This window comes from Nyctibius grandis, chromosome Z, assembly GCF_013368605.1.
Source record: "Nyctibius grandis isolate bNycGra1 chromosome Z, bNycGra1.pri, whole genome shotgun sequence".
Classification (NCBI taxonomy): Eukaryota; Metazoa; Chordata; class Aves; order Nyctibiiformes; family Nyctibiidae; genus Nyctibius; species Nyctibius grandis.
This window is the reverse complement of record NC_090695.1, coordinates 41925336-41950208: the sequence shown is the minus strand read 5'-3', so window position 1 is coordinate 41950208 and position 24873 is coordinate 41925336. Positions and strand designations below refer to the sequence as shown.

The window sequence follows — 24873 nt, the reverse complement described above, 5'->3', positions numbered from 1 at the left end:
CACACTCCTTATACTTCTGCTATTACTCCTTTCCTTTCTGCCTCTTTTTCTTGCACTTGTCTTCTCTGCATTTATCTTTTGTGTCCCAGATGGAATATCCCACCCACCTTCCCCCAAGCCCTTTTGCCTGCCAAAATCTCACATCTTTCAAATTCCTCCCTAAAACCTACTTCGTCATGGAATTTTCATTCCTTATCCAAGCCAGATGCCTTTCTTGCTCTGAATATTTTTTCCATATCTTCTCTTGTCTGTCTTAAGACCTGGATATCTCACAGTTGAGGATTATCAGTAATTTTCTTTCTTGAGACAGAATAAGAATTCCTTACAGCTTCACTATTTTGACTGAAATAGCCTGAGGATCCCTCTATCCTGCTGTTCAACAGCTTCCCCTCTCTTAAAAAAAATAGTGTGTCAGGGGCAGGGAAGGGGGCAGGGATGGCCTCCATGATAGCAAAACAATGGCTTTAAGGACCCCGAGTTTCTAGAACTTGCTTTTCTATATGGTATAAAATTGCCTGAAACAGATAACTTTCTGAGAAGACTGCAAAAGCATTTCCTTGGTCATACTTTCATGAAGAGTAAAGTATACATTCAATAGTGTTAAGGGGATAGAAAAAAGAACAGTTCCATTCAAATTTGCTTAGATTTTGCTGTAGATTATTTACTCAGGCACCCACTGCCTTGGAGAACCATATGAAAAATATCACTGTTTCAATCTGAACATAAAATACAAACTTAGTAATTGCTGCTGACTATAGCGTTCTCTTTTCAGGAGCTTGGAAAGGAAATGCAGCAAGTTCACTTCTATTGTTAATTTTTATTCTCTGTGAAATGCTGACTACAACTCCAGTAACATTATAAGCAATATTTTCATAGAGATCAATTATTGCTCTTGTGTTTCTTCCCAGTAAATTTCAATGGTGCTCCTTTGGCATGTTACAGGAGTAACATGATAGTCATTCAAACCAGAAAGAAAGGACCTTCTTAGTTACCTGCACAATATTTGTAGAGTTTAATTCTTCATTTATTCCTGCCCAGGCTGGGTGATCACAAGCCCCTGTACCCATGTGCAGATATAATGTAAAGGTATAGCAAAGATATTTCACCGTCAAATGGAGTCTTTAATACTATGAACACAAACACTCTTAATTGTGAAAGGACATTTCTTGTGCTCACAGACGTTGTATTAGTACTAATAGTGTGTGCATTGTAGGGAGAAACTCATTCCTGACCGTGACTCTGAGTTAGTGACTGGTCGGTTGCGGAACAAATGGGACTATATTCTGAAATTCTTCTGGGCTGGACACTTTTGCTATGCACTGTGATGTATGTACTCTTGTAAGGTAAACCGGACTATGCAATTTAGCGAGCCCTCGTTTGTCTCCTTCAAACACATCTCAAGTGCTTTAGGCAAACACACACGTATTGCATTTCTTAAACTTACTGGATGCCAAAAGGTGTATCTCTTTACACTGGCATCTCTTGGAAACAACTTTAGTGTGTCATCAGATTAACCCAAAGCTATACTTGGCTCTGATGAAAAAGTTGGTTGTTTCACATTGGTTGAATGACAGTCTTTGCCTTCTTTCGCTTTTCCCTCTCTCATTCTCTCGCATGTGTAATATAGACACGGAAACACTTCTCTAAGTCAAGGCTTTTGAAGAAATGAGAACTTAAAGTCACTACTAGATACTACATTTTGATCACATTGGAACATTTAAATCAACAAAACAAGACCATCGGCAGCTTACATTTACCTGTAAATAAGAGAAAGACTCTGTCAAACAAGAACTGAAATAGATTTACAATATCACTGAGAACAGTACTAAAATATTTTAGGCATTCTAAAGAAGACTACATATATGCATGCAAGGACTGTGCTGCCAAAGCACACTATGAGGGGATGAGAACCAGCCTTCCACAGAGTGTACATTCAGAGGGGAGTTGCTTCAGACTAGTCCTGGTCTATTTCTAAGAGCTGAATGGTTATTAGCGGTTGGATCATACCCGACACAGGTCAAGTGTGCATCTTCTGTCTTAGTGTCATCAAAAAGGCAACCAATTTTGCTCCCCTGTATCACTCTTCCATGTGAACTAAAGAAGGTAAATAGGGATGATAAGGAATATAATTTCAGAAGGGCACTCTGGATCCAAAACAAAATGCAAATGTAGACTTACTGTCATTTGGCTTATTTATCCTCCTTTGAGACTTCTACAATTGGTTTCAGCAAAAGCAGAATTTGGGCAGTAGAGATTTATGAAGACCCATACCTGCTCTATATACTGCTTTTCATGTCTTTTTAAATATTTAATATTCCATTGTATCCAGGTTTTCTTTAATACTATGTTCATTACCACTTCTAAAGTTTTTCTGAGTGCTTTACCATTCTTTTCTTCTCTGCAGCTCATTTCTTTAGGATTTTTTTTTCCCCTTTATTTGGCATTTATTTTGTATTCTGTGCTTTCTTCTGTACACTGTCCTCTGATGAACAATGTCTGCTAATCATTGACACAGTATATTTACATTTTTACTTTTGATTCTCTCTTCCTTCTTTTGTTTCTTCTATTATTTTTTTTCGTGTTTCTTGATATGGGACCAGGGTTGGGTTTGTTTGACAACTATGGCTAATGAAATTATTTCAGAGGGCACATGTATGGGATTTTGAATTGACACCTTTCACGAACAGATAATGTAGAGGCCTGTGGAGAGACATACCCTGTGCCACAAGTCTTATGTCCAGTTCTTCATGAAAAAAGGCATCCAGAAAAGAGTCATAAGGTGCAAAACTGATCTGAGTTTTGTTTTAAACATCTTATAAAAAAAGATTAAAAATAAAAAATTGACAAACATATCCAAACAAACAAAATGTCTTTCCTTTCAATACTATGTAAGTTCTCCATACTTACTGGTGAAAAATTTGTGTTGTGCTATGTTCTTACTAATGGACAGAGCTTGTACGTAAGGCTGACCCTCTCTAACAGGAGATGAACTGTGGCTCTGGATTCAGTCCAGAGAAAATATGACCCTGTCACCAGCAGGCTATGTAATTGCTGTACTTAGTGTCTGTAAACCGCTGTCCCAGAGATTTTCTGGTGGCTGCTGATGGTGAGCAGTCATTGGAGTGTGCTGATAGCCACTGATAGTGAAACACTGAAGCTGCAGAGGTTAGAGGTTATGATCAGCTTGGGACACATATATCTGCAGAGAGCCTTTGTGAGAATAAGCAACTATACAAAAAAGAGAGGTTGAGGAAAAAGGATGAGGAAAAAATGGACTAGAGGAGGAAAGAGGAGGGAGGAAAACATGCAAGTTACATGCAGGCATGAGTACAGGAAAATGGAGCAGGTGTAAATCACAAAGGAGATTGCCTTCCCTCACCTCCCCTTCTCTTCTTTCCCTTCAATATTTCTTGCTTGTTGTTTGTTAAGACTTTTTTATATACTTATCACTAAAAAGCCAAGTGCTGGGTCTTTGCAAATTGTCCAGTGTTCTGTGTGTTCATATTTTTCCATTTATAATACTGTCAAAGAATTAGGGACTTCAGTCTCCATATAGCCAATATAGTACTTCTGATGACCTAGACACACCGTTGAGACAGTAGTGCCTCTTTAAGGATATAAAATATGTGCTACCACTATAATAGAAAAGACTAATGAACAATATTAGGTTTTGAAGGTGGATTTTAATATTGTTTAATATTATCCAGATTACATTTGTGTAGTATGATGAACAAATTCAGTAGTCTAAGAAATATATCTAGAAGTCGTCCATTATTTCTGAAAGACACAGAAAAGTATCTATCTGCTAATTGCTCATAAGTGCTTTTGTTAAGGCCAGAAAGAAATGAAAATGGAAAGAGAGCTTGCCATCTAACACTTAGAAGAGCACATAAATTCAAATTGTACCTGTAGGATATATTGAAAAATGAACATTTTCATAGCACTGCAGAGACCTTCCACCAAAAATAAAAAAGAGTTCTTTCTGAACATGAATTTCAAAATTAGTTAGCTATGTACCAGACGTTAAAGTTTCCTTTTCTCAGTCAGTCACATTAAGGTTTTCTACGTAATTCTTCATATTTTTAATGTAAGCGAGTACCTCTTATGCAATCAGAAAGCAAAAAGGTTAATGAATAATTTGGGATCTAAAACTTTTGATAATTCAGACTGTGTTTTCAGATTCATTTGAAGCTGCTAAATTCTGCACCTCAAGCAGCATTATGAGTTCTTCTGCGGGATTTTGATTGTGACAGTCTTAACTTCTGTGTATTCATGAAGGCCATATTCTCCCCTAGGTAAAAGAGAACCAAGAGCAATATTTATAGTAATGCTTTTTATAAGAGTTACACCCTGGATGGGATTTTTGGCGGTGCTCTGCAACTGGCCAGATGTATAACAAGTACACTGGACATATCTGGAAGACATCTGTGCAGCTAGACTGCTGTTAGAAGCCTTTTGAAAAGCCACAGCAACCGTCTACTGAGAAAATTGGGAGAGAAAGTAATTTTATTTCTGTGCAAAAGAATGGCATTTCATCAATTTAGTGCATTTCTAAACTGGGTTTCTGTGCAGCAAATCAGGCACATGTTAGGTCTTCACAAGCATGCTCAACAAGTTACTTGCAAAGGCAGTCCTCTCATGTCAAGAGTTTTCTCTGCAGTCAAAGAATAGACTCTTCATGTCAAGTAAATGAGGGACATCATTAATCTACTATGAAATCTCCCAGACAGTGAAAAACACTTAAATCTTACTGACATGTTATTAGCATGATTCCACCTTTACATTTACATTTACATGATGAGATGAAGCTTGCTTGTGTGCCTATATGTTTGACATCTGACTTAGTCAAACTATTGAGACATAATTGATTGTTTTATAGAACAAGAATTTTCTATAGTATAATGTTATCCAGTTCTCACTGCCATCTTACCAGGTACATTACGTATGCAAAACAGAAATCTGTGCTCAGGACTCTTGTGCTGTGGGAAAATGTTTACTGATTCTCTTCACTTTTGAAGAGGCATTCTATTAGTCCTTGACATTCAGTAGTTTATTTCGTAACGGGATTATCATTCCAAGAATTATACAGGTAATTTTATTCTGGGATTCAAGGAAGTCAATGGCTTGACACACTGACTTCCTGATTATTTCAGTGCAGTTCTTTCACACATATTTCCGCCTCTCCTAAAATTGATTGCCACGTGTTTACAAAACTTTTCTTCCATGGCAGACATCTATTTGGTGCTAATCTTTTCCTTGCCCTTTAGCAGAAATATTTTTATTGGTTCAATAATTGTGATTTTGAACCAAGCATTAGGAAAAACTTCATTTGCACAAAAGCTTAACTCCTTCAAAATGCACTGTTATAGAGAATATTAATCTTTATCATAGCCTTTTATTGTTTTCCTGTTATTTCCAGCAAATAAATCCCCAAAATATTTCTGCAAAAGACTGTGATTCAGAAGTGATGATCTCTCATTTTTTGGCACTCAGCAAATGCAAAACAGTCCTTGATAGTAATGGCCTAAATTATTGGGTTGTTTTTCATTTTGACATTTTTCTAAAGCTCTCACCATTGGTGTAACTCTGTTTCCTTTGAAGTCAGTGGGAGCTTTGCCATCAGGAACACATTAAGCCCAGTGATGAGCAAGCGTGAAAATCCTAGCCTTTATCTCTTAAAAAATAAAAGAGCAAAAAAAGAGAAAAGAAGCTCTGAAGCACTTCACCTGCACATATGTTATTTATTTCTGTTATTCATTAAAAGTACTCTGCATTTGCCTTAATAAAAGAGAAAAGTTAGATATTTTGATTTTTATTCATTGCTTTAAAAATAATTTGTTCTTCCCATATATATGGCACTTTTAACAAAGGACTGCTTGTGATTTACATTCCAAAAAAACCCAGAAGACATAATCCTAGATCATGTAATGAATATATATGATATCAAATGTTTCATAATATTAACAGTTTACATGATTCTCTTGATAATATGAAGATCAGGATGCATACAGGTAAGACAGGACATAATTAAAATAGAAACTGGACTAAACCTTAGAAGTTTGAAAGAATTAGGTTAGATTATCATTTCTGTATACTCCTCCACTTCTATTCTGGGAAAAGACCAAAAGTTCGAAGACTACAGAGGACTATTTTTGTCATAAATTTTGACCAAGCTGGAATGTACAGTAAAAACATTGTTGACACAATACTTTTAAACTGAAAACTCTTGTTTAAATCAAGGATTTTGAAATGTCTTGTGTTTTCAAAACCCTAGCATTTAAAGGGGATTCCACCAACTACACACATATATATCTTAATGAAAATGACAGTTTCCATTGTGCAAAAACTGTAAACCATAAACACAATGATCAGTTTTGCATATCAGTAGACCGCAAGATACTAAAAATGGTCATTTTGAAAAAGTGTATACCTAAGTAATTTTCTTATTTGTTTTATAGAGGAATTCTTTGCTTGACATTGTTTTTGAAAACATGAAACCTTAAACAGGTTTAGATAGACTAATTTGACAAAATATCAAACTGGGCATCCTAGTTAAGAATGTTTAAAGCTGGGGTTTGGAATTTCATTTTGCAGTTCCTGTGAATCTACATTTTAAAAAATATTTACTTACATTTCTCGTCCATTTCCTGACATCTTAAATCCTCCAAAAGGACACTGAGCAGACATTGCACTATAACAGTTAACCCTGGAAGAACAGGAAAATTACTTCTGACAGTGTGAAACAACTTTTTTTCTCTTCTGAAAAATCAGTGGTTTTTTTGTCGATTGTAAAAACCTATGATGGTATTCACAAATTATATCTGAGTAATGTATTTGCAAAAATATGTGTAGTTCAAGGTTCGGAGAAACAAAGCATTACCAGAAACTACACTAATGATCAGGGTTCTAACACTCATCAAGGGTCTTCATGTAGAATGACAGTCATATCTTTCTCTGATAGTTATAATAAGATTCCTTCCTAACTAGTGCATAAGCTCTCAAATAAAAGCTAGTCACAGTTAAGTCTTCTGCAGGTATACTTCCTATAGGTAAATTCAGGATCAGTTCAGTATATATTTAGGAAGTTTTGTTTGGTTCTACTCATTGTTAAACCATATTCTGTGTTGTGTTTGAGAACAAAAATACAATAATGAGTAAGAAAGGAATTTCACAGGGCAATTTGTAGTATGAAGAATTTTGGCAGAATGTGTATCCTTCTCCCTAGCTGAGAAGCCCTTCTTGTATTGCAATGTTGCCAAATCAGATATGCTTCATTTTCATATCTTATAATTTCTCCTTCTGCCAGTCTACGGTTTCAAGAAAAGAGTTTCTGCTCAGAGTTAAGGGTTCCTAGACAGGTCAGCAATCACAGAAGAGTAAAACCCAAAGATTCCACTTTTATTTTAAACTTTCTTCCATTTAAAGAATACCAACTCCTAAGTCAAAACTGTTAAGTTATTTTTAGAAAGCATATGTTTTTAGGTCACAGAACCTGGGCAGGAATTTGGTCTGATTGCGAGTTCTTTCAGATAAAATGTAAATTGGACAGAGATTTTATGTTCAAGTAAATATGGATGTTCTCTTTCTGATGCATTGAGATAGCTGTAGGGAAATGCAGGTCCCTGTCAGTGATAGTCATTAGACTCAATGTGCTATTCCTCCACACTTTCACTCTTGCATCTATCAGCCTTTGCCTTTCCAGCTCCATATAGGTTGCCTCTTTTTTTTTTCCATCTCTGGAAATAGTTGTCCTTCTGCTTGTAGCAGTTCTCCCCCACTTGTGTTTCCTTCCTTTTTTCAACTTCATTTTATCAATCTTTTCCATGACAGGTGGATGTTCTGCCCATGTTAATGCCCATAGAACTTCAGATAATTAATCTCTTTACACAGTACAGAAAACGATCCCTGCAAATTATGTATTGGCCTATCCCCAGATCCTGAACAGAAAGGAAAGTGGTACTGTAACTGTATTTCCTTTCCTTTTCAGCAAGTCAATTTCCTTTTTCTGACTAAGTTTACAGAACAATTGTGTGAAGACCTACAAGAACAATTTATTTAATAGCACGTTAAATACGGAATGTGAGGGGAAGAGAGACACAGGAGAATGGCATTAATCAACTTCCCTAAAGATGACAAGGAAAGAAATATAAAAGTATACCACTCCAAGAAGTGTTAAAATGTCCTACAATTACTGGCTCCTGCAGTTCTGAAGGAAGAAGCCATTACTTACCATACTGTTCCAGCCTGAAGAGCAGCTGCAAATGTCAGTGCTTTATCAATGTCTTTGGTAAAAACTGCAGCTGCTAAGCCATAGGTAGTATTATTTGCTCTCTTGATAACCTCATCTATAGTTTTAAACTTCATGATTTGTTGAACAGGTCCAAATATCTGTTTCAGACACATGTAAACATATGAAGTGAACTAGTATAGTTTACTATTGTAAATAATATACATTTTAAAAAAAGATTTTCTGTCAGCCTTATTCCTGAATTCTTTCAGTCAAGGGTGTACATCTCAGAACAGAGTTCTAAAAAGGATTATAAATTCACATAAAGGTAAGGTTTTTGTAATATGGAGCAAATCAACATAACCTATTGTAAAATGAATAATAAAACAGTAAAGAAATAAATAATACTATAAATGATGAAAACAGATAAATAAAGATGAAAAGACACCTACCATAAAGGTAGTCAGCATGGAGTCACAGTATGTTACATATCTGTACTGGTTACCAACGGACTGTTATTTTCTTGGTAAGCTCCAGTTTTGGAGTTGAGAAAGACATTCAACTTTTCTTTCCACTAAATTTTCTATTAGACCTTTATCTCTGCAAGTAGCTGCACAACTGGGCATGTATGCCACATGAAACAACTAATTCTGTTTTCCATATGGGTGTTATGCAAGACAATAGTCCCTCAGGCTGGGCTTTCCCCTGCTGCTGCTCCGTGTTCTCAGCCAGAGGTGCACATGCCCACCACACAGTGCTAAGAAGGGCAGGGGGGCAATACAACATCTAATTACTTCCATTCCCATAGATCGTGAGTTTTCCACTTGATTTTCCTAGAAAGTGTTTAGCGCTAGTTTCTAACTAGAGCGGCAGGGATTGGATTTACATAGATCAGAAAACCACTGAACATTCCACCACTGTTCAAGCTGTGTGTTTCAGAACCCAGGTATTCTTTAAATTGCCTTGGCTCTCTGGGGTTTCATTATTCAGTACACTCAAAATAGTGTGAGAGAAGCAGTTCTTTTACTGCTGACCCAAAGGAAACTATTAGATCTGTGATGCAATGTATCTCTATGCAGTTTCCTACCTGCCTCCAAGACCAGCAGAAACAATAAAATTGTTCCTCATGCAGCTCTCACTTGTTTTACAGCTCTCTCCCCTTCACAAATAACTCTAGATGCTCTGGTGTTCATTTTAACTCAGCCTGTTGACTCTTGCTGAATGTACCAGGTATGTTTGGCAGACTGCATCAACAGTATCTCTGGCTATATAAAGCAACACCTAGATTTGTAACAATTTTGAAGGGTCTTTCTAGTATGAAGAAGTATAATGGACACCAATTGCAGCACAACTGCAGGAGTTATTAATGAAGGTGAATGTAAAAAAACACAGAGAAGAGATCACGATTGGACTTTGAGGCTCTGTTTACAGAACTGTTTTTCTCAATGGCATAGCAGCTCTGCACTCCTAACTCTCTCACGTTCCTTGCAGATGATCACTGTTGCCCTGGCACTGCCACCTTAGTTGAGTCGGTAAAAGCCCCTTCGACTCTGTGTAGACACTTCTGCAAACTGATATAGGTTAAATAACCCTGCAGAGACAAAACTCTGCTTTGTTGTAAATGCCACCAAAAAAATGCCTGTGGAAGCACAATCTAACTATTTTCTCTTATTGCAAAATAGCTGCTTGATGCATATCATGTCCAAATCCCAAATTAAGTGGCTCCTTAGGGAGTGCAAAGAGTTCACAAGTTGTGCCTTCAAGGTTTTTTTCTCTGTTACAGGTTACTGTGACTCTGGTATATGAGACGTGGGCAGTGTGGGGTGATGTAAACAGTTCGAACCTCGGCATTTCTTATCTACTGCCATTTTAAGCTGGAGCCTTTGTTGGCAGGCCAGCCTTATACTCCTCTCCCTCACCACCACTGAGTTAGTGAAACGGGCATCAGAAACCAAGAAAAGCATTGTAAACACCATCAGGACAGAATGACAGATTTGCTGAGAGTGTTTTTATGTAGCCACTTGACCTTCTAAATGGATATTTTGTACAGACAATCTCCAGTGAGAGTACAGACTGCCAAGAATTTATTTACCTCTTCTTTGGCAATGCGCATATCATCTGTAACATTAGAAAAAACTGTGGGCTGGATGAAGTAACCTTTGTCTCCCCATGGACCTCCTCCACATTCCAGTTTGGCTCCTTCTTTTTTCCCACTCTCAATTAGCTCCAGAATTTTTTGAAACTGCTCCTTATCAATCTAAATGAAAAGATATTACAGGGATGAAAACAGCACATGCTGATAACAATTGTTCTACCTCATTAACCAAAAACTAACAATGTTCCAGCTTTGTTTAATTGCATGTGTTGAAGTGCAACAGCTGGAGAGACCTGCAAATATTCTTGTCATTAACTTTGCAAAACTTTGTAGGCTTTTCTCAAACAGACCGGTAATCAGAAATTCTGACATAGGAGAATCAGCTATAGAGGGTTTGACATACTGTTTTTCTTTAGTAAAAAAAGAAAAAAAACTTTAAAATGAATGTCTTTTATACTTCTCCCAGTACTCCTGCCAACTGCAAGTGGTTCATCAAAATAAAAATTGCTGAGTTTGATTCTGCAAAAATAACAGAGGGTTTGATCTATCCAGCAAGACTCTGCTGTACTTCACTAGGTTTGGTAAATGGGCCATACTGTTTTCCTAAACTATTAGAGGAACTTAAAAAGCAACCATAAAATATAACTGAAATTCAATGCTGTTTTCAGTTAATTCCGATTTATTAGTGGAATACAGACACGTACATTTGTGGTTTGAGAAAAATAGATGGCTGATTGTTTATGGTATGAAGCCAGTCTCTGTCCCTCCACTTACCCAAGCTTACCAACAAATTCAAAGTATGCCAAGCATATTGCAGTTTGGCTCTATAATATAGCAAAATGCGTGATCTTTGTCTAGAAAAGGAGTTTATAGTGGCAGTACAATAGGGGCTTATATTTCTCTAACCCTTTCCAGTTTTCAATGACAAAGCGAATAAAAGGAAATAATGTAAATGAGGATTAGAAACAGATCACACATTGTTTTCCCTCCTCCCCTCTCAAAATCAACCAATCACCACCTCAGGCCGGAAAGGAAATTGTGCATAAGATAACATTTATGTCAAGAAAAACTCAATGATATAACTTGTTTGGTAAAGGCCTCTAACACCCTCTTTTTTATTTTTATTTGTTCCATATTCATGATTCTTTCCTTCACTCTTTCAGAGTTCAGCCCTTCAAGCACTGCCTCGTGAAGATACTGAGATTACTTCTAGGGGGACTCTTGCAGAGAAGCTTCTTCTCTGTGATCATACTCATCAGTCAGCTGTGAAGTGTGTATCTTTTTCTCTTATTTGTGCAATAAAAAGGTCACATTTCAATTTAAGCAGTAAGTATTACCATGGTCATAGAACACAACAACATTTTAATAGGTTCTAGGGAATCCTGAATGTATATTAGACTAAACTGCTATTCAGCTAAAGCTGTGATAAAAGCTTATATTTATAAAGATATGAATTTATAAGGATATTTATAAGGAGGTGATTTTTAGTTCACTGCACTCCCCTTGTCATTTTGCTTTCAATTGCCTTACTGCACGCTGAAGACATAAAATTTTGCTACCCTGGTGGCCAAATATCTATTGTGCATAAACATTTTGAAGATGAGGTTATGATACAGCTCATGTTGCTGTCAGTTGTTCCTTTGTTATTACAATCATCATTATTTTTCTTAATAATGTGTGAATTAGCATATATGTGAACTTGTGCATTCTGCTAGTGCTTTTGGCTCTTCTTTGGTGCCCACTGTGCAAAGCATTACCCAAACTTGCTGCCTGAGGGAGGTGCTGCTCCAGAGGGCCTGTAAACTGGAGGACAAATATGGCTTTCAAGGAATCTCTATGACAAGACAGCACAGTGAATATCCCTGATACAGGCTATCATTTTTTTGTTTCTAGAAAGAATTAGTCAAAGCACAACAAGGGATTTGAAGACAAAGAGAGATATTTAAACATAATTATCACAAAAGAAATGCACTCATGGCTACAATTTTGGTATCTACCCGGTGGAAGAAGACCAAAATGGATGTGGGAACCCAGACAGAGCTCCCACGGAATGAGGCGACGGTGCAGGTCGCAGGCTGCAGGGAATGTTACACCGTCTCTGTGGTGTCAGGGGGCTGTGTGCGCTGTGAGCAAGTAGATGATCTGCTCGGCCGAGCGGCACAGCTGCAAAGCCAGGTTGAAAAGCTTCAAGCCGAAGTAGAAAGGCTTAGGAGCATTTGGGAGGCTGAAATGGAGATAGACTGGTGGAGCCAGGCTCTGCCTTCCCTGCAACAAAAAAAATGGGAGCACCTGCCGGAGAGCTCCCAGGATCGAGGGACCCCTGTACTCTGCCCCTCTCAGGTGGAAAACAATAACCTAGAGGAGAGGAGTGAGTGGAGGCAAGTCTATGGCCGTGGCAAAAGGCGAGTGCCCTCCTTGCCTACCTTGCCTCCACAGGTGCCTCTGAGCAATAGATATGAAGCCCTAGTGGAATACAGCCAGTCCAACGGGGATGTGGTGGAGAGGCAACCTATATCAGAGGTCCCACCGCAGTCAGAAAAACCTGACAGGCATATAGCTACCTCCTGCACAAGGAGGAAGAGAAGAGTTTTAGTGGTTGGAGACTCCTTCCTAAAGGGATCTGAGGGCCCAATATGCAGAGCTGACCCCCATCACAGGGAGGTCTGCAGCCTGCCTGGAGCCCGAATCAAGGATATCACCAGGCAACTCCCCAACCTGGTGAAGGCCACAGACTACTACGCCCTGCTGATCTTCCAGACAGGTGGGGAAGAAGCTGCATCCCGTAGTCTGAGGGGGATGAAGAAAGACTACAAGGCCCTAGGACTGTTGGTGAAAGAGTCTGGGGCACAAGTTGTTTTCTCCTCCCTCCTTCCATTTTCAGGTGATGACGCGGGATGGAATAGTAGGATTCTCTCTGTTAATGCCTGGCTACGAGACTGGTGCTACATACAGGGCTTTGGGTTCTTTGATAATGGCTGGTTTTATAAGACAACAGGTGTGATGGTAATACATGGGAAAGGCTTATGTCGTAGGGGCAAAAGGGTTCTGGGACAGGAATTAGCAGGGCTCATTCGGAGAGCTTTAAAGTAGATTCGAAGGGGGATGGGGTAGTAGCTGGGCTTGCACCACTGGGGCAACGCTCTAGTGTTGAGGTAGACCAGGAGGCCTCCCATCCCCCTGGGGTGAAATCGGTGTGCTCAGCTCACTCCCTGAAATGCCTGTACACCAATGCGCGCAGCATGGGGAATAAACAGGAGGAGTTAGAAATCCGTGTTCGGTTGGGGGGCTATGATCTAGTGGCAATTACAGAGACTTGGTGGGACGCCTCGCATGACTGGAATGTGGTCATGGATGGCTATGTCTTGTTCAGGAAAGACAGGCCGCTAAGGAGAGGTGGTGGAGTTGCTCTTTATGTGAGTGAGCAGCTAGAATGTATTGAGTTCTGTCCAGGGGCGGATCAGGAGCGACTTGAGAGTTTGTGGGTGCGAATTAAGGGGCAGGCTGGCAGGGGTGATACTGTTGTGGGTGTCTATTACAGGCCACCGGATCAGGATGAGGAGGGTGATGAAGCCTTCTACAGGCAGCTGAGAGCAGTCTCGCAATTACAGGGCCTGGTTGTCATGGGGGATTTCAACTACCCTGATATTTGCTGGGAGGCCTACTCAGCCAGCCATCCTCAGTCCAGGAGGTTCCTCCAGTGCATTGATGATAACTTTCTGATGCAAATGGTGGATGAGCCAACTAGGAGAGGAGCGCTGCTGGATCTTATCCTCACTAACAAGGAGGGTCTGGTTAAAGAGGTGAAGGTTGAGGGCAGCCTTGGTTGTAGTGACCATGAGATGGTAGATTCAGGATCTCATGTGGCAGGAACAGAATAGCTAGCAGAATCGCAACCCTGAACTTCAGGAGAGCCAACTTTGGCCTTTTCAAGCAATTGCTAGGGGAAATCCCATGGGACAGGGTACTAGAAGGTAAGGGGACCCAAGATAGTTGGTTAGCATTCAAGGACTGCTTCTTCCGAGCTCAAGACCAGAGCATCCCAACAAGTAGGAAGTCAAGGAAGGGTACCAGGAGACCTGCATGGTTAACCAGGGAACTGCTGGGCAAACTCAAGCGGAAGAGGAGGGTGTACAGATCATGGAAGGAGGGGCTGGCCACTTGGGAGGAATATAAGTCTGTTGTCAGAGGATGTAGGGAGGCAACTAGGGAAGCTAAGGCCTCCTTGGAATTAAACCTTGCAAGAGAGGTCAAGGACAACAGAAAGGGCTTCTTCAAATACATTGCAGTTAAAGCCAACACTAGAGGCAATGTAGGCCCACTGATGAATGAGGTGGGGGCCCTGGAGACAGAGGATAAAAAGAAGGCAGAGTTACTGAATGCCTTCTTTGCCTCTGTCTATACTGCTGGAGGTTGTCCTGAGGAGCCCCGGACCCCTGAGGCCTCAGAAGAAGTCAGGATAGAGGAGGAATCTGTCTTGGGTGATGAGGGCTGGGTCAGGGACCAATTAAGCAACCTGGACGTCCATAAATCCATGGGTCCTGATGGGATGCACCTGCGGGTGCTGAGGGAGCTGGCGGAAGTCATTGCTAGGCCACTCTCCATCATCTTTGCTAAGTCGTGGGCAACGGGAGAGGTGCCTGAGGACTGGAGGAAAGCGAATGTCACTCCAGTGTTCAAAAAGGGCAAGAAGGAGGACCCGGGTAACTATAGACCGGTCAGCCTCACCTCCATCCCCGGAAAGGTGATGGAACAACTTGTCCTTGGTACTGTCTCTAGACACATCAAGGATAGGGGGATCATTAGGGGCACTCAGCATGGCTTCACCAACGGGAAGTCATGCTCAACCAACTTGATAGCCTTTTATGAGGATGTTACCCGGTGGATAGATGATGGTAAAGCTGTGGATGTGGTCTATCTCGATTTCAGTAAAGCGTTTGACACGGTCTCCCACAGCATCCTCGCAGCTAAACGGGGGAAGTGTGGTCTGGATGATCGGGTAGTGAGGTGGATTGTGAACTGGCTGAAGGAAAGAAGCCAGAGAGCGGTGGTCAATGGGACAGAGTCCAGTTGGAGGTCTGTGTCTAGCGGAGTCGCGCAAGGGTCGGTACTGGGACCAGTTCTATTCAATATATTCATTAATGACTTGGATGAGGGATTAGAGTGCGCTATCAGCAAGTTCGCTGATGACACAAAACTGGGAGGAGTGGCTGACGCACCGGAAGGCTGCGCAGCCATTCAGAGAGACCTGGACAGGCTGGAGAGTTGGGCGGGGAGAAATTTAATGAAATATAACAAGGGCAAGTGTAGAGTCCTGCATCTGGGCAAGAACAACCCCATGTACCAGTACAAGTTGGGGACAGAGCTGTTGGAGACCAGCGTAGGGGAAAGGGACCTGGGGATCCTAGTGGACAGCAGGATGACCATGAGCCAGCAGTGTGCCCTTGTGGCGAAGAAGGCCAATGTCATCCTGGGGTGTATTAGAAGGGGTGTGGTCAGCAGGTCGAGAGAGGTTCTCCTCCCCCTCTACTCTGCCCTGGTGAGGCCGCATCTGGAGTATTGTGTCCAGTTCTGGGCCCCTCAGTTCAAGAAGGACAGGGAACTGCTAGAGAGAGTCCAGCGCAGAGCCACGGAGATGATTAAGGGAGTGGAACATCTCCCTTATGAGGAGAGGCTGAGGGAGCTGGGTCTCTTTAGCTTAGAGAAGAGGAGACTGAGGGGTGACCTCATTAATGTTTCTAAATATGTAAAGGGCAAGTGTCATGAGGATGGAGCCAGGCTCTTCTCAGTGACATCCCTTGACAGGACAAGGGGCAATGGGTGCAAGCTGGAACACAGGAGGTTCCACTTAAATATGAGGAAAAACTTCTTTACGGTGAGGGTGACTGAACACTGGAACAAGCTGCCCAGAGAAGTTGTGGAGTCTCCTTCTCTGGAGACATTCAAAACCCGCCTGGACGTGTTCCTGTGTGATATGGTCTATGCAATCCTGCCCCGGCAGGGGGATTGGACTAGATGATCTTTTGAGGTCCCTTCCAATCCCTAACATTCTGTGATAACTCTGTGATAACTCTGTGAATTTTCCTTTAAATGGGATCACACTAGTTCTAAAAGGAGAAATTTTGCTAACCTGTGAAAAAGTTAAGATTTCTTCTAAAGATTGCTAAGAAGAAAAAGAAGTCACGAAAGGCACATGATGAGACTGGAGGAGAAAGGAGTCTTCATGCTCTTTCAAAGGTTTTCAGTAATGCTTTTTTTCACATGCTTAATCTTCCTTTTATTGTTTTAGTAAAAGTTTACTTTCATCTCTCATTTAAATTGTTAGCATGAATTTCAAACTCAGTAAAGCCACAATAACATGAGAGTGGATTCCTGTTAGTTTTGTATTAGCTGTACACCAGACACCTGGAGTTTACTTGTTTCAAACTTCCCAGCCTCTGGCATTTAAATTTATTCAGCTGAACATATTAGCAAGGCATATTGCAGGATACCAAAATAACAACCTTACTGTTTTGAAATTCTTCAAAGCTTGTGTGGCTTGGAATGCAGTTTTCAAATTTACTTGGTGTCTTTGATTACATAAAATGACTGTGATAACCAATGAAGAATATGTTACATTGTCAAACATGTGGGAGTTGCTTTGTCTCCAGCTTTTGCTTTGTCTCTAATACAGTGCTTTTATTCTATGACAATCAAATATGTGCATAATATCTCTGCCAAGAAAGTATATGTGCTGAAAAAGACTCTAGGTGTAAACTAATTTAACAATGCTCTAATGTGATCCACTGAATCCACAGCACAGTGATAGCAATGTTTTTTAATGTTGCATTTTAGCATTCATTTAACGGGGAAGCTGTTGGCATAACCTCTTAACTTAACAAGAAAAAGTACAAAATTATTCATTTTAATTGTGCAATATTCTAAAACTGAGAGCAGCATAATGAAACACTAGCACCTTGAAAAAGGGAAAAAGACAACACTAAATTTTATTTTCTCAAGTTACTCACTTACAGTGGCACTATTTGAATATGTTAGCAATCTCTGACATGGGTGATTGTACTTGCAATTTTACAGCTGTTGCATTAAAGGTTTCTCAAAGCATTTCAGTTCTATATAATTGTTCCCATTCCATAATAAAAGGAACTATAAAAGAGAAAGAAATCTCACCCTTGGGCCTGTGATAGTGACACAACCAGCCATCACTCCAGTTACTTCCTCCTGGTCCTCCAGACTAACCACTAGACAATTGTGCTTAGCCTTGACACTAATACAACAAACGTTTTAGAAGTACATTAAACTGTGATGTTGTGTCTCAGTTATATAGGAAACACATAATGTTACTTACTTGAGGGCCTTGCTGTACACTAGGCAACAGAGGATTCCCAAGTGTATACTTCTTTGCTCGTTCAATGCTCCGGCGAACGAACTCCTCATAAATAGGCTCTTCCACAAAAATCCTAGATCCTGCTATACAACACTGTCCCTGGTGGTAGAACAGACCAATATGTGCAAATTCCACAGCGGTGTCCACTGCAATGAAATGCAGACTCCATCAGATCAAAAACTTGAGTGGTCATGTCATAAATTCTTTAAAAACCTTTGTTACTCCATCTCAGTTCCCTTTTTAGCACTTTTTAATTTTATGGCCCTTTAAAACACAGATATTAATCCATTTACTTATGTGCAAAACTACTCGTATCAAGAGTAGCATGGTATACCTAGATAAACACACATTCAGCTGTTCTATGTGAAATGTAGACGTAACATTATTTGCCCTATCAGCAGTACCAAGAGGACTATTCAGCTAGAAAGTTAATAAACCTGTATAAGATCCACCTAGCTGCTTTTGGTTCTGCATTCATGTTGCATTAGGATGATCCTTAATTACAGTAAGGATGGAGAAGTTGTCAGAGGTTCATATCCATTCAGGAAACACCAATTTTTGATGGCAATATAACTTAAAACTATGGCGTGACCAGAAAACATTAAATATTACTCCTTCATTAAACAGATACAAATAATATACTGACAAACAAAGTAAAAGAACATGGGACTTGCAGAAGTACTATGTTTATATAATAAAAATGCTACTAACAGTCTGCGTCCGCAAATATAATATTAGGACTTTTTCCTCCAAGTTCCAATGTAACTCTCTTCAGATTGCTCTTCCCTGCTGCTTCTTTAATCAGTTTGCCAACCTAAAAGGTAGAGAGAAGACAGCTTCAACTCAAAAAGTTTATTATGACCTCAATAACACTTCTCTGAGTTCCTCAAAAGTGAAAATCACTTAACAGTTGTCTACTATCCCAGTAATTGTAGAAATGAAAAATAAATAAAAAAATAATAAATTTGAAGACTCAGGGTGCAGGTGGTTTGCAGTCTACAAACCAGGAATGCTTTCTAGAAGTGTTTCTCCCTGGACACACTCATGTTAACTGCCAAAGATGCCTGGTGCTTTTCTGGTTACCACCACTCTACTCGCCTGTCGCTGTAATCTAAAGTAGGCACTGTTTTCTGCTCTGCCAGTTACTCCCATTAGGTTGAAATTCCTCTATTTTATATATGGGAAATCCCTTTGATGCACAAAGTGTGTGAGAGAAAAAGTGGATATCTACACTGCATGGCCAACTCTTCCTTATTCCAGTTTCTTCCTTAGAAAAAAAGAAGAAGAGGAAATGGACACTGCAAGGCAGAATCCCTACCCTGCTTCTTTTCATTAATGGCATGATTGAAGGATCCAGTCACCATCTCTGGATGTGTTTAAAAAAAGACTGGACATGGCACTTAGTGCCATGGTCTAGTTGACACAGTGGTGTCAGGACAATGGTTGGACTCGATGATCCCAGAGGTCTCTTACAACCTGGTTGATTCTGTGATTCTGTGAACTTCTAAATATGAAATGTCCTGGAAAAACTGTGAAGGGAAATTGTACTTGTAGCCCTTGTGGCTTTGGTCTGTAACTGTTCATGTGTAGCAACCATCAGATAGCTTCTTTCCTCTGTCAGCCGTCCTACCTCACTGCTAAATTACCATGTCAGAAGGAGAGGACTGTCACCCGTGTCTATGAATACACCCTTTGGTCCACCTGGTTTTGGAGGGACATGGGGCACGGGCAATTGTAGTTGTTACTGTCCATTGGGAACATCTGTGGGATATTTCTCAGATGTTGTGGTTTTGGGTTGTTTTCTTTTCCTGTTACTTTAGAGCTAAAGGTTTCTAAGAGTAAACATAGCTCTTGCACTCAGTGTGTACTGATTCTTGACATAAGGCAATGATATTTATCTTTGGAGTGTACATCCAAGAAGTTAAGAGACCAGTTGGCAGCTGTTCCATGTAGCATGCGTACAGACAGATAATATAATGTATTGTGTTAAGTATATACTTACATAACACATAACACCTGCACTGAGAAATCTTTGATTGTATCACTTACAGTTCTTCAGAGTGGAGGTTAGGGAAAATTAACAGTGACCTACCTTTCAATTATTAAACTGATACATATTCAAATACAGTTCTGAGACCACCCAGATAATCATCAGTATCATTCAAATGCCAAAAAGCCATTACCTCACCTAAGTGTGTGCAGAACCAGGAATGAGATTTCTGAAGTACCTTCCTACCATCTTGTTATTATAAAAATTAAAGAGAACGGAGCACAGCCTGTTTCACTTTTTACATTTTTAAAAATAATTATTCTTAAAAAAAGAAGCAAACAAAAAGCTATGAAAATGTTTTCTTTTAAAGGACAAGACTCAAAATAGCCTTGGTATACTAGAACCCATTGTATCTCATGGGAGTGCCTTTGTTTGAAGGGCTTTCCTGCAATACAAACATTGTTTAAATATGTTTAAAGTTAATAATAACCAACAAATCATTAAACAGACTTTGTTTAACAAATCAGCAGCCAAAAGAAAGAAAAAAGTTAAAATAGTAACATAGAACAAGTTAGACATTAAATCATTACTGGGAATCAGAGGGGCACAGTTCCTGCTTGTATTTTCTTGCATTCATTATAGTACCTCTGTAGAGCCTGTGAAAGCTACTTTATCTACATCCATGTGGTGAGAAATTGCTGCTCCAGCCGTGGGTCCAAAGCCTGGCACAATGTTCACAACTCCAGGTGGAAATCCTGCCTGAATTGGAAGAGAGAACCCTGTAAATTTGGGGAAGGATAATGACTAGAAGAATATGTCTCCTATAGTCTTCACTTCCTTTTCAGTTCTCCAGCCACCTTTTCTCAGTCATACAGTTATTCTCAGCCCTAGAGTCCCAATTGTGTTCATTCTTACAGGATTCATGCCCTCTTTCCTTCACCTTTCTTTTAAGCTATTGAACTGGCCCTTTTTTAAAAATAAAAGAACATGTAATTTTAGTTCTTTTTCAGTGCCATTGACAGGGAATAAATTTATTTTTTCTTTTCTCCCCAGTTAGATGTGTAAAGAAGAAGATTGTTTATTTTCGCATCTCCTTCATTAAAACTATTTGAATCATCCTGTGTGCTTGCTGGCTTCTGCTCATTATCCCTCATGCTAGATGGGATTTAATTAATGATCCACTGGATTACACTGAAATTCTGTTAAGAAAAATGATAGAAATAGTACTTCAAACTCAATGTCTTTGCTTCTTCCTCTGGATGTGGGTTGAAAGTAGAGAGTGGGCAACATGAGTTTACAGCACAAATGAGGCAGATCAGCTACCAAGAATGAAAAAGCTGGCTACCTGAGATATGCATAGTTCCAGTATCTTGCAAATTTTTTGTTTGAAGAGGCTTTTCCTCTGGGCCAAATCAAACCTATTGATTCCCACCAATTCTGTATTAGTTATGTTCCATCCATAGGCAAAATAAGTTATTTTGTTCCAACAGCTTGTGAGGCAAATTTCCATGGATGTGTGAAGTGCAGCTGGATTTCCTGTCAGCTTATGAAGCAGCTATGGGATTTCAATGGCACTTATGAAGCAGAGCAAGCATAGAATTAAAAGACCAAAAAGATGCATCTCCTGTATTATTACTTAAATGAGCCTCTTTTTAGCATTAAACAGGACTTTGGAATTACATGCAAAGGTTCCATTTTCATTTGGAAAATGGTGAATTTCAGCTGGTGAGTTACAGCTCCTAAATGTCATGTCCTGCATTATGGACACCAGACAACTACTTTTGTTCAAGCAACTTTGTTCCTTACATGTTCATGCTCAGATACAGTCTATCAATGCTTTTCATGCTCATTTATTATTCCAGGCTAATATTTAACCCGGAACTGATGAGATGAGATTCCTTCCATTTTTTTAGCATTGTGTTTCATACTTAATTTGTAAAGAAAAGTAAGAATATTTTCATGGAACTAGTTCACACATTCTTACTTTGGGCATTTAATTTCCATGTCTGTTTTAGAAGCTATTCTCTACATATTAGCAAAGGAGCCTGCGAGGACTATTAACAAGGATAGTGAGGATTACCAAAAGTAAATGAGTAAATATACATATTTTTAACGTGGACACTTGAGAAGTAGAAAGCTAAAATAGATCTTTAGATAGTTTCACAAGTTGACAATAGTTACTGAAGTGATCACTGAGGTTTTGATCACTATCAGGGATTTGGGCTTCAAGTTTATTTGGGTAATCCGGGTGTATATTAAAACTCAGCTAGAATTGGGTGAATAAATCTTGAAGGACTTGATAAGATAAATATTTGTCATTTTTTAAAGTTCCACAATATCTACCAGATAATACACTAAAGACCTTTAACAATTACATACTTAAGCTTCTCATCCAGTTGAACACTGAATGAATGGGTAAAATGAGAATCATCTTGCCTTTTATTAAAAGTGCTCTGGTGTTATACCAGTCATTACCACTCTGTAACCATTGTAATTCTGCATACAAAATGGACCACTGATCACATTGCCACTTATGAGATCTCCTTTCAGGAAATCAGAATATCAGAACAGTTATTTCATTAGACTTGGAGCAGGACTGAGTTACTTTCCCCGTAAAGATGTTTTTTTCAGATAAATATACTTTCTGATACTTATTGTTAAAAATTCATAGAGAAAGTATCTCTGATTTTTTTTTAAAGCAATTCCTCCTCACAATATTATCTAATAGCATTTACTGTGTGATGCAATAACAGCAGGACTTGGGTCCTTCCTGATAGTCGTTTAGTTTCTGTGAATTATTAACACATAACCAGTCAGCATGCTCTGCTGAATCATTGTTTTGAAGCAGAATAATAAAATGTGCCAAGTCATTTCCATTAACACTCTGAAAGGTTACTGCGCTGGTGATTATTGACATCTGTGGCAGCTCTTCAAACATGTTAATTACATCCTTTGATTTTATTGGGAAGCAAGATAGCTAAACTATTTAACTGTTCTTCTTTGTGTGTTTGCTTGGCTGGGCACATTAGTCAACGTAATTTTGGAAACACTGGAGAAACTACCACACTACTTGTGCTCAAGAGCACAAAGTGTATTCTCCCAGTCTCTGTGTGAAGAGAGTTCACAAGTTTGGCAACAGTCATTAGTTTAATTTTACAGCTTCCTGTTAATAATAAACCAAGATGGATTAAAAGTTTGTTCAATTAAAAAATAATAATAATTAGCTGTACAAACAGGTCCTTTTCCATGATAACTATGTGAATAAAGTAATTGCCACCCAACTTTAAGTACCCTGCTCTTGACTCCTTGTTTGCTTTTGACTTTGAAAGGTACTGTGCTTTTGTAATACCAATAAGTTTGCCAAGGAATGAAGTTTATTGAATTGCTACTCCAGTGTTTTCTGTATATGTGGACTAGGCTGAAAGATACGCATGCTTTTGCCCTGGATTTGCTTCACTGGTTTACAGTAAGGCAAGTTCCATAGTACAAGGCTAGACACGCAGTGAGAAGTACTTGTGGAGGACAGCCTGGCTTCTATTACCTCTGTGGCACGTCAGCTGCAGTATACTCTCACATATCTGAGAAGGGCATAAAACTCTGCTGTTGCCAACTTACCTCTTTAATTAAGGATCCCATGTAAAGGGCAGTCAGCGGAGTTTGTTCTGCTGGTTTGATAACCACTGTGTTTCCACAACAAAGGGCAGGGGCGATCTTCCAGATGAACATAACCAATGGGAAGTTCCACTGAAAGACAAACGAGAAGGTGTATCCTATTTCTCATGCAACAGCAAAATACCTTTGCTTTTTACATGATAATAGCACAAATTGTCAACTGGGTGGTTGAACTCCTTGTTGAACTCTTTTCAGAATGAAGATATTTTGAAAAAGCAGCTGGCAAGCCGTGTTATACAAAGACCAGTGACTTTGGTATATGTGAGTCCAAGGGGTCTAAGGGATCCAAGGTTTTAGTTAAAAGCTCAAGAGACAATAAGTGTACTCCTGTAACAAAGCCTTACAGAAAGTTGCTGGATTAGTTGTGAAATTGGGACTTTTGCTGTCTTAAATGATCATACGCGTCATCAATTACTGAATTGATTAATTACTGAATTACTTCTAAGGGAGACAAAGTAATAATGTGTAATGCTGCCCCTGCCCTCTTCCCTGGAGGTTTCACTTGCAGTTCTCTATTGTGGAGAGTCCAGCCAGACTGCAAAGCAGCTGACTCCTTTGGACCCCCTATTCAGCAGTATGAGGGACAACGTGGCTGGGGAAAATGGGTTGCCCTTTTGAGAATATTTCTGATAGTTTTGGAAGCATTGAGCTCATGAGTCTCAGCACAAAAGATGCAGTGTGCCTTACCTTTATGAAAGTGGGGAAAAAGGCAGTTAACATTTACCTATTATGTCAGAAAGGCTTGGAGGATTATACATGCAACTGTTCTTTATCTCTCTCCTTATCTCATTTCAATCTCATCCATCCCCAAAAATAACAGGAGCACAAATAACACAAAGTAAGGGATTACAGGATTTTCTGGATCTTCATCATTAAAGTGGAACTATATGTGTGGAAGGGAAATAGAAATGCTGAGCTAGCAAAAGTGTGTTGCACCTTTCATATAGTCCTCAAAGTTTTTGATTTATGTGAAAACCTCCACCTTGGTCGGCTTACATTGCAATGGAGAGAAAATAAAGATATAGTCAGAAGTTCTTGAACATTTTATAAGGGAAGCCAATGTTTGTACTAACTGCTTATACTTCCAGGATGCAATATTATTTAAAGTAGCCACATCTAGTGTATCTAGTTCGTTAGCATATCTTGACTCTGAGTTCTTTACTTGAAGGATCTTGTGCCTGACCTACAAGAGAATGTAAACCAGCAGATTCCCAAGCTCTCTTAGAGGCTGGATCCATATTCCAGTGATGTTCTCTAAATCAATGTGGTGGTCTAAAGAGAGAGCAAATCTGCAAGATCAGCTGAAAGACATCAGGAACGTGTGTGGGATCCATACATCTGAGCAAACCTGATAGACAAGCTGCCTATTTCAGAATCTGATAAGCTGTTGAGCAGGTCAGGTCAGGCTGCCCACACCTACTGTGTGAAAAGAGGTGGGTGGATTAGGAGTGCCTAGTGCATATAAGCATTTTTGCAACAATCCAGTGAATCTGTGTAGACCTCACAAA

At 39.5% G+C, this 24873-nt stretch overlaps 1 protein-coding gene across 2 annotated transcripts in view; it reads right to left on the bottom strand.

Moving 5' to 3' along the window:
• Positions 1–4218: 4218 nt before the first annotated feature.
• Positions 4219–24873, bottom strand: part of ALDH1A1 (aldehyde dehydrogenase 1 family member A1) — a 39754-nt gene continuing 19099 nt past the window's right edge. For both annotated transcript variants that reach the window (XM_068422699.1, XM_068422698.1), the window contains 8 exons: positions 23309–23437; positions 20339–20452; positions 18415–18517; positions 17665–17849; positions 10320–10484; positions 8231–8388; positions 6632–6706; positions 4219–4291 (listed from right to left, as the gene is read on the bottom strand). In XM_068422699.1, the coding sequence (XP_068278800.1) occupies positions 4219–4291; positions 6632–6706; positions 8231–8388; positions 10320–10484; positions 17665–17849; positions 18415–18517; positions 20339–20452; positions 23309–23437 (1002 nt within the window). The remainder of the gene's footprint in view (positions 4292–6631; positions 6707–8230; positions 8389–10319; positions 10485–17664; positions 17850–18414; positions 18518–20338; positions 20453–23308; positions 23438–24873) is intronic.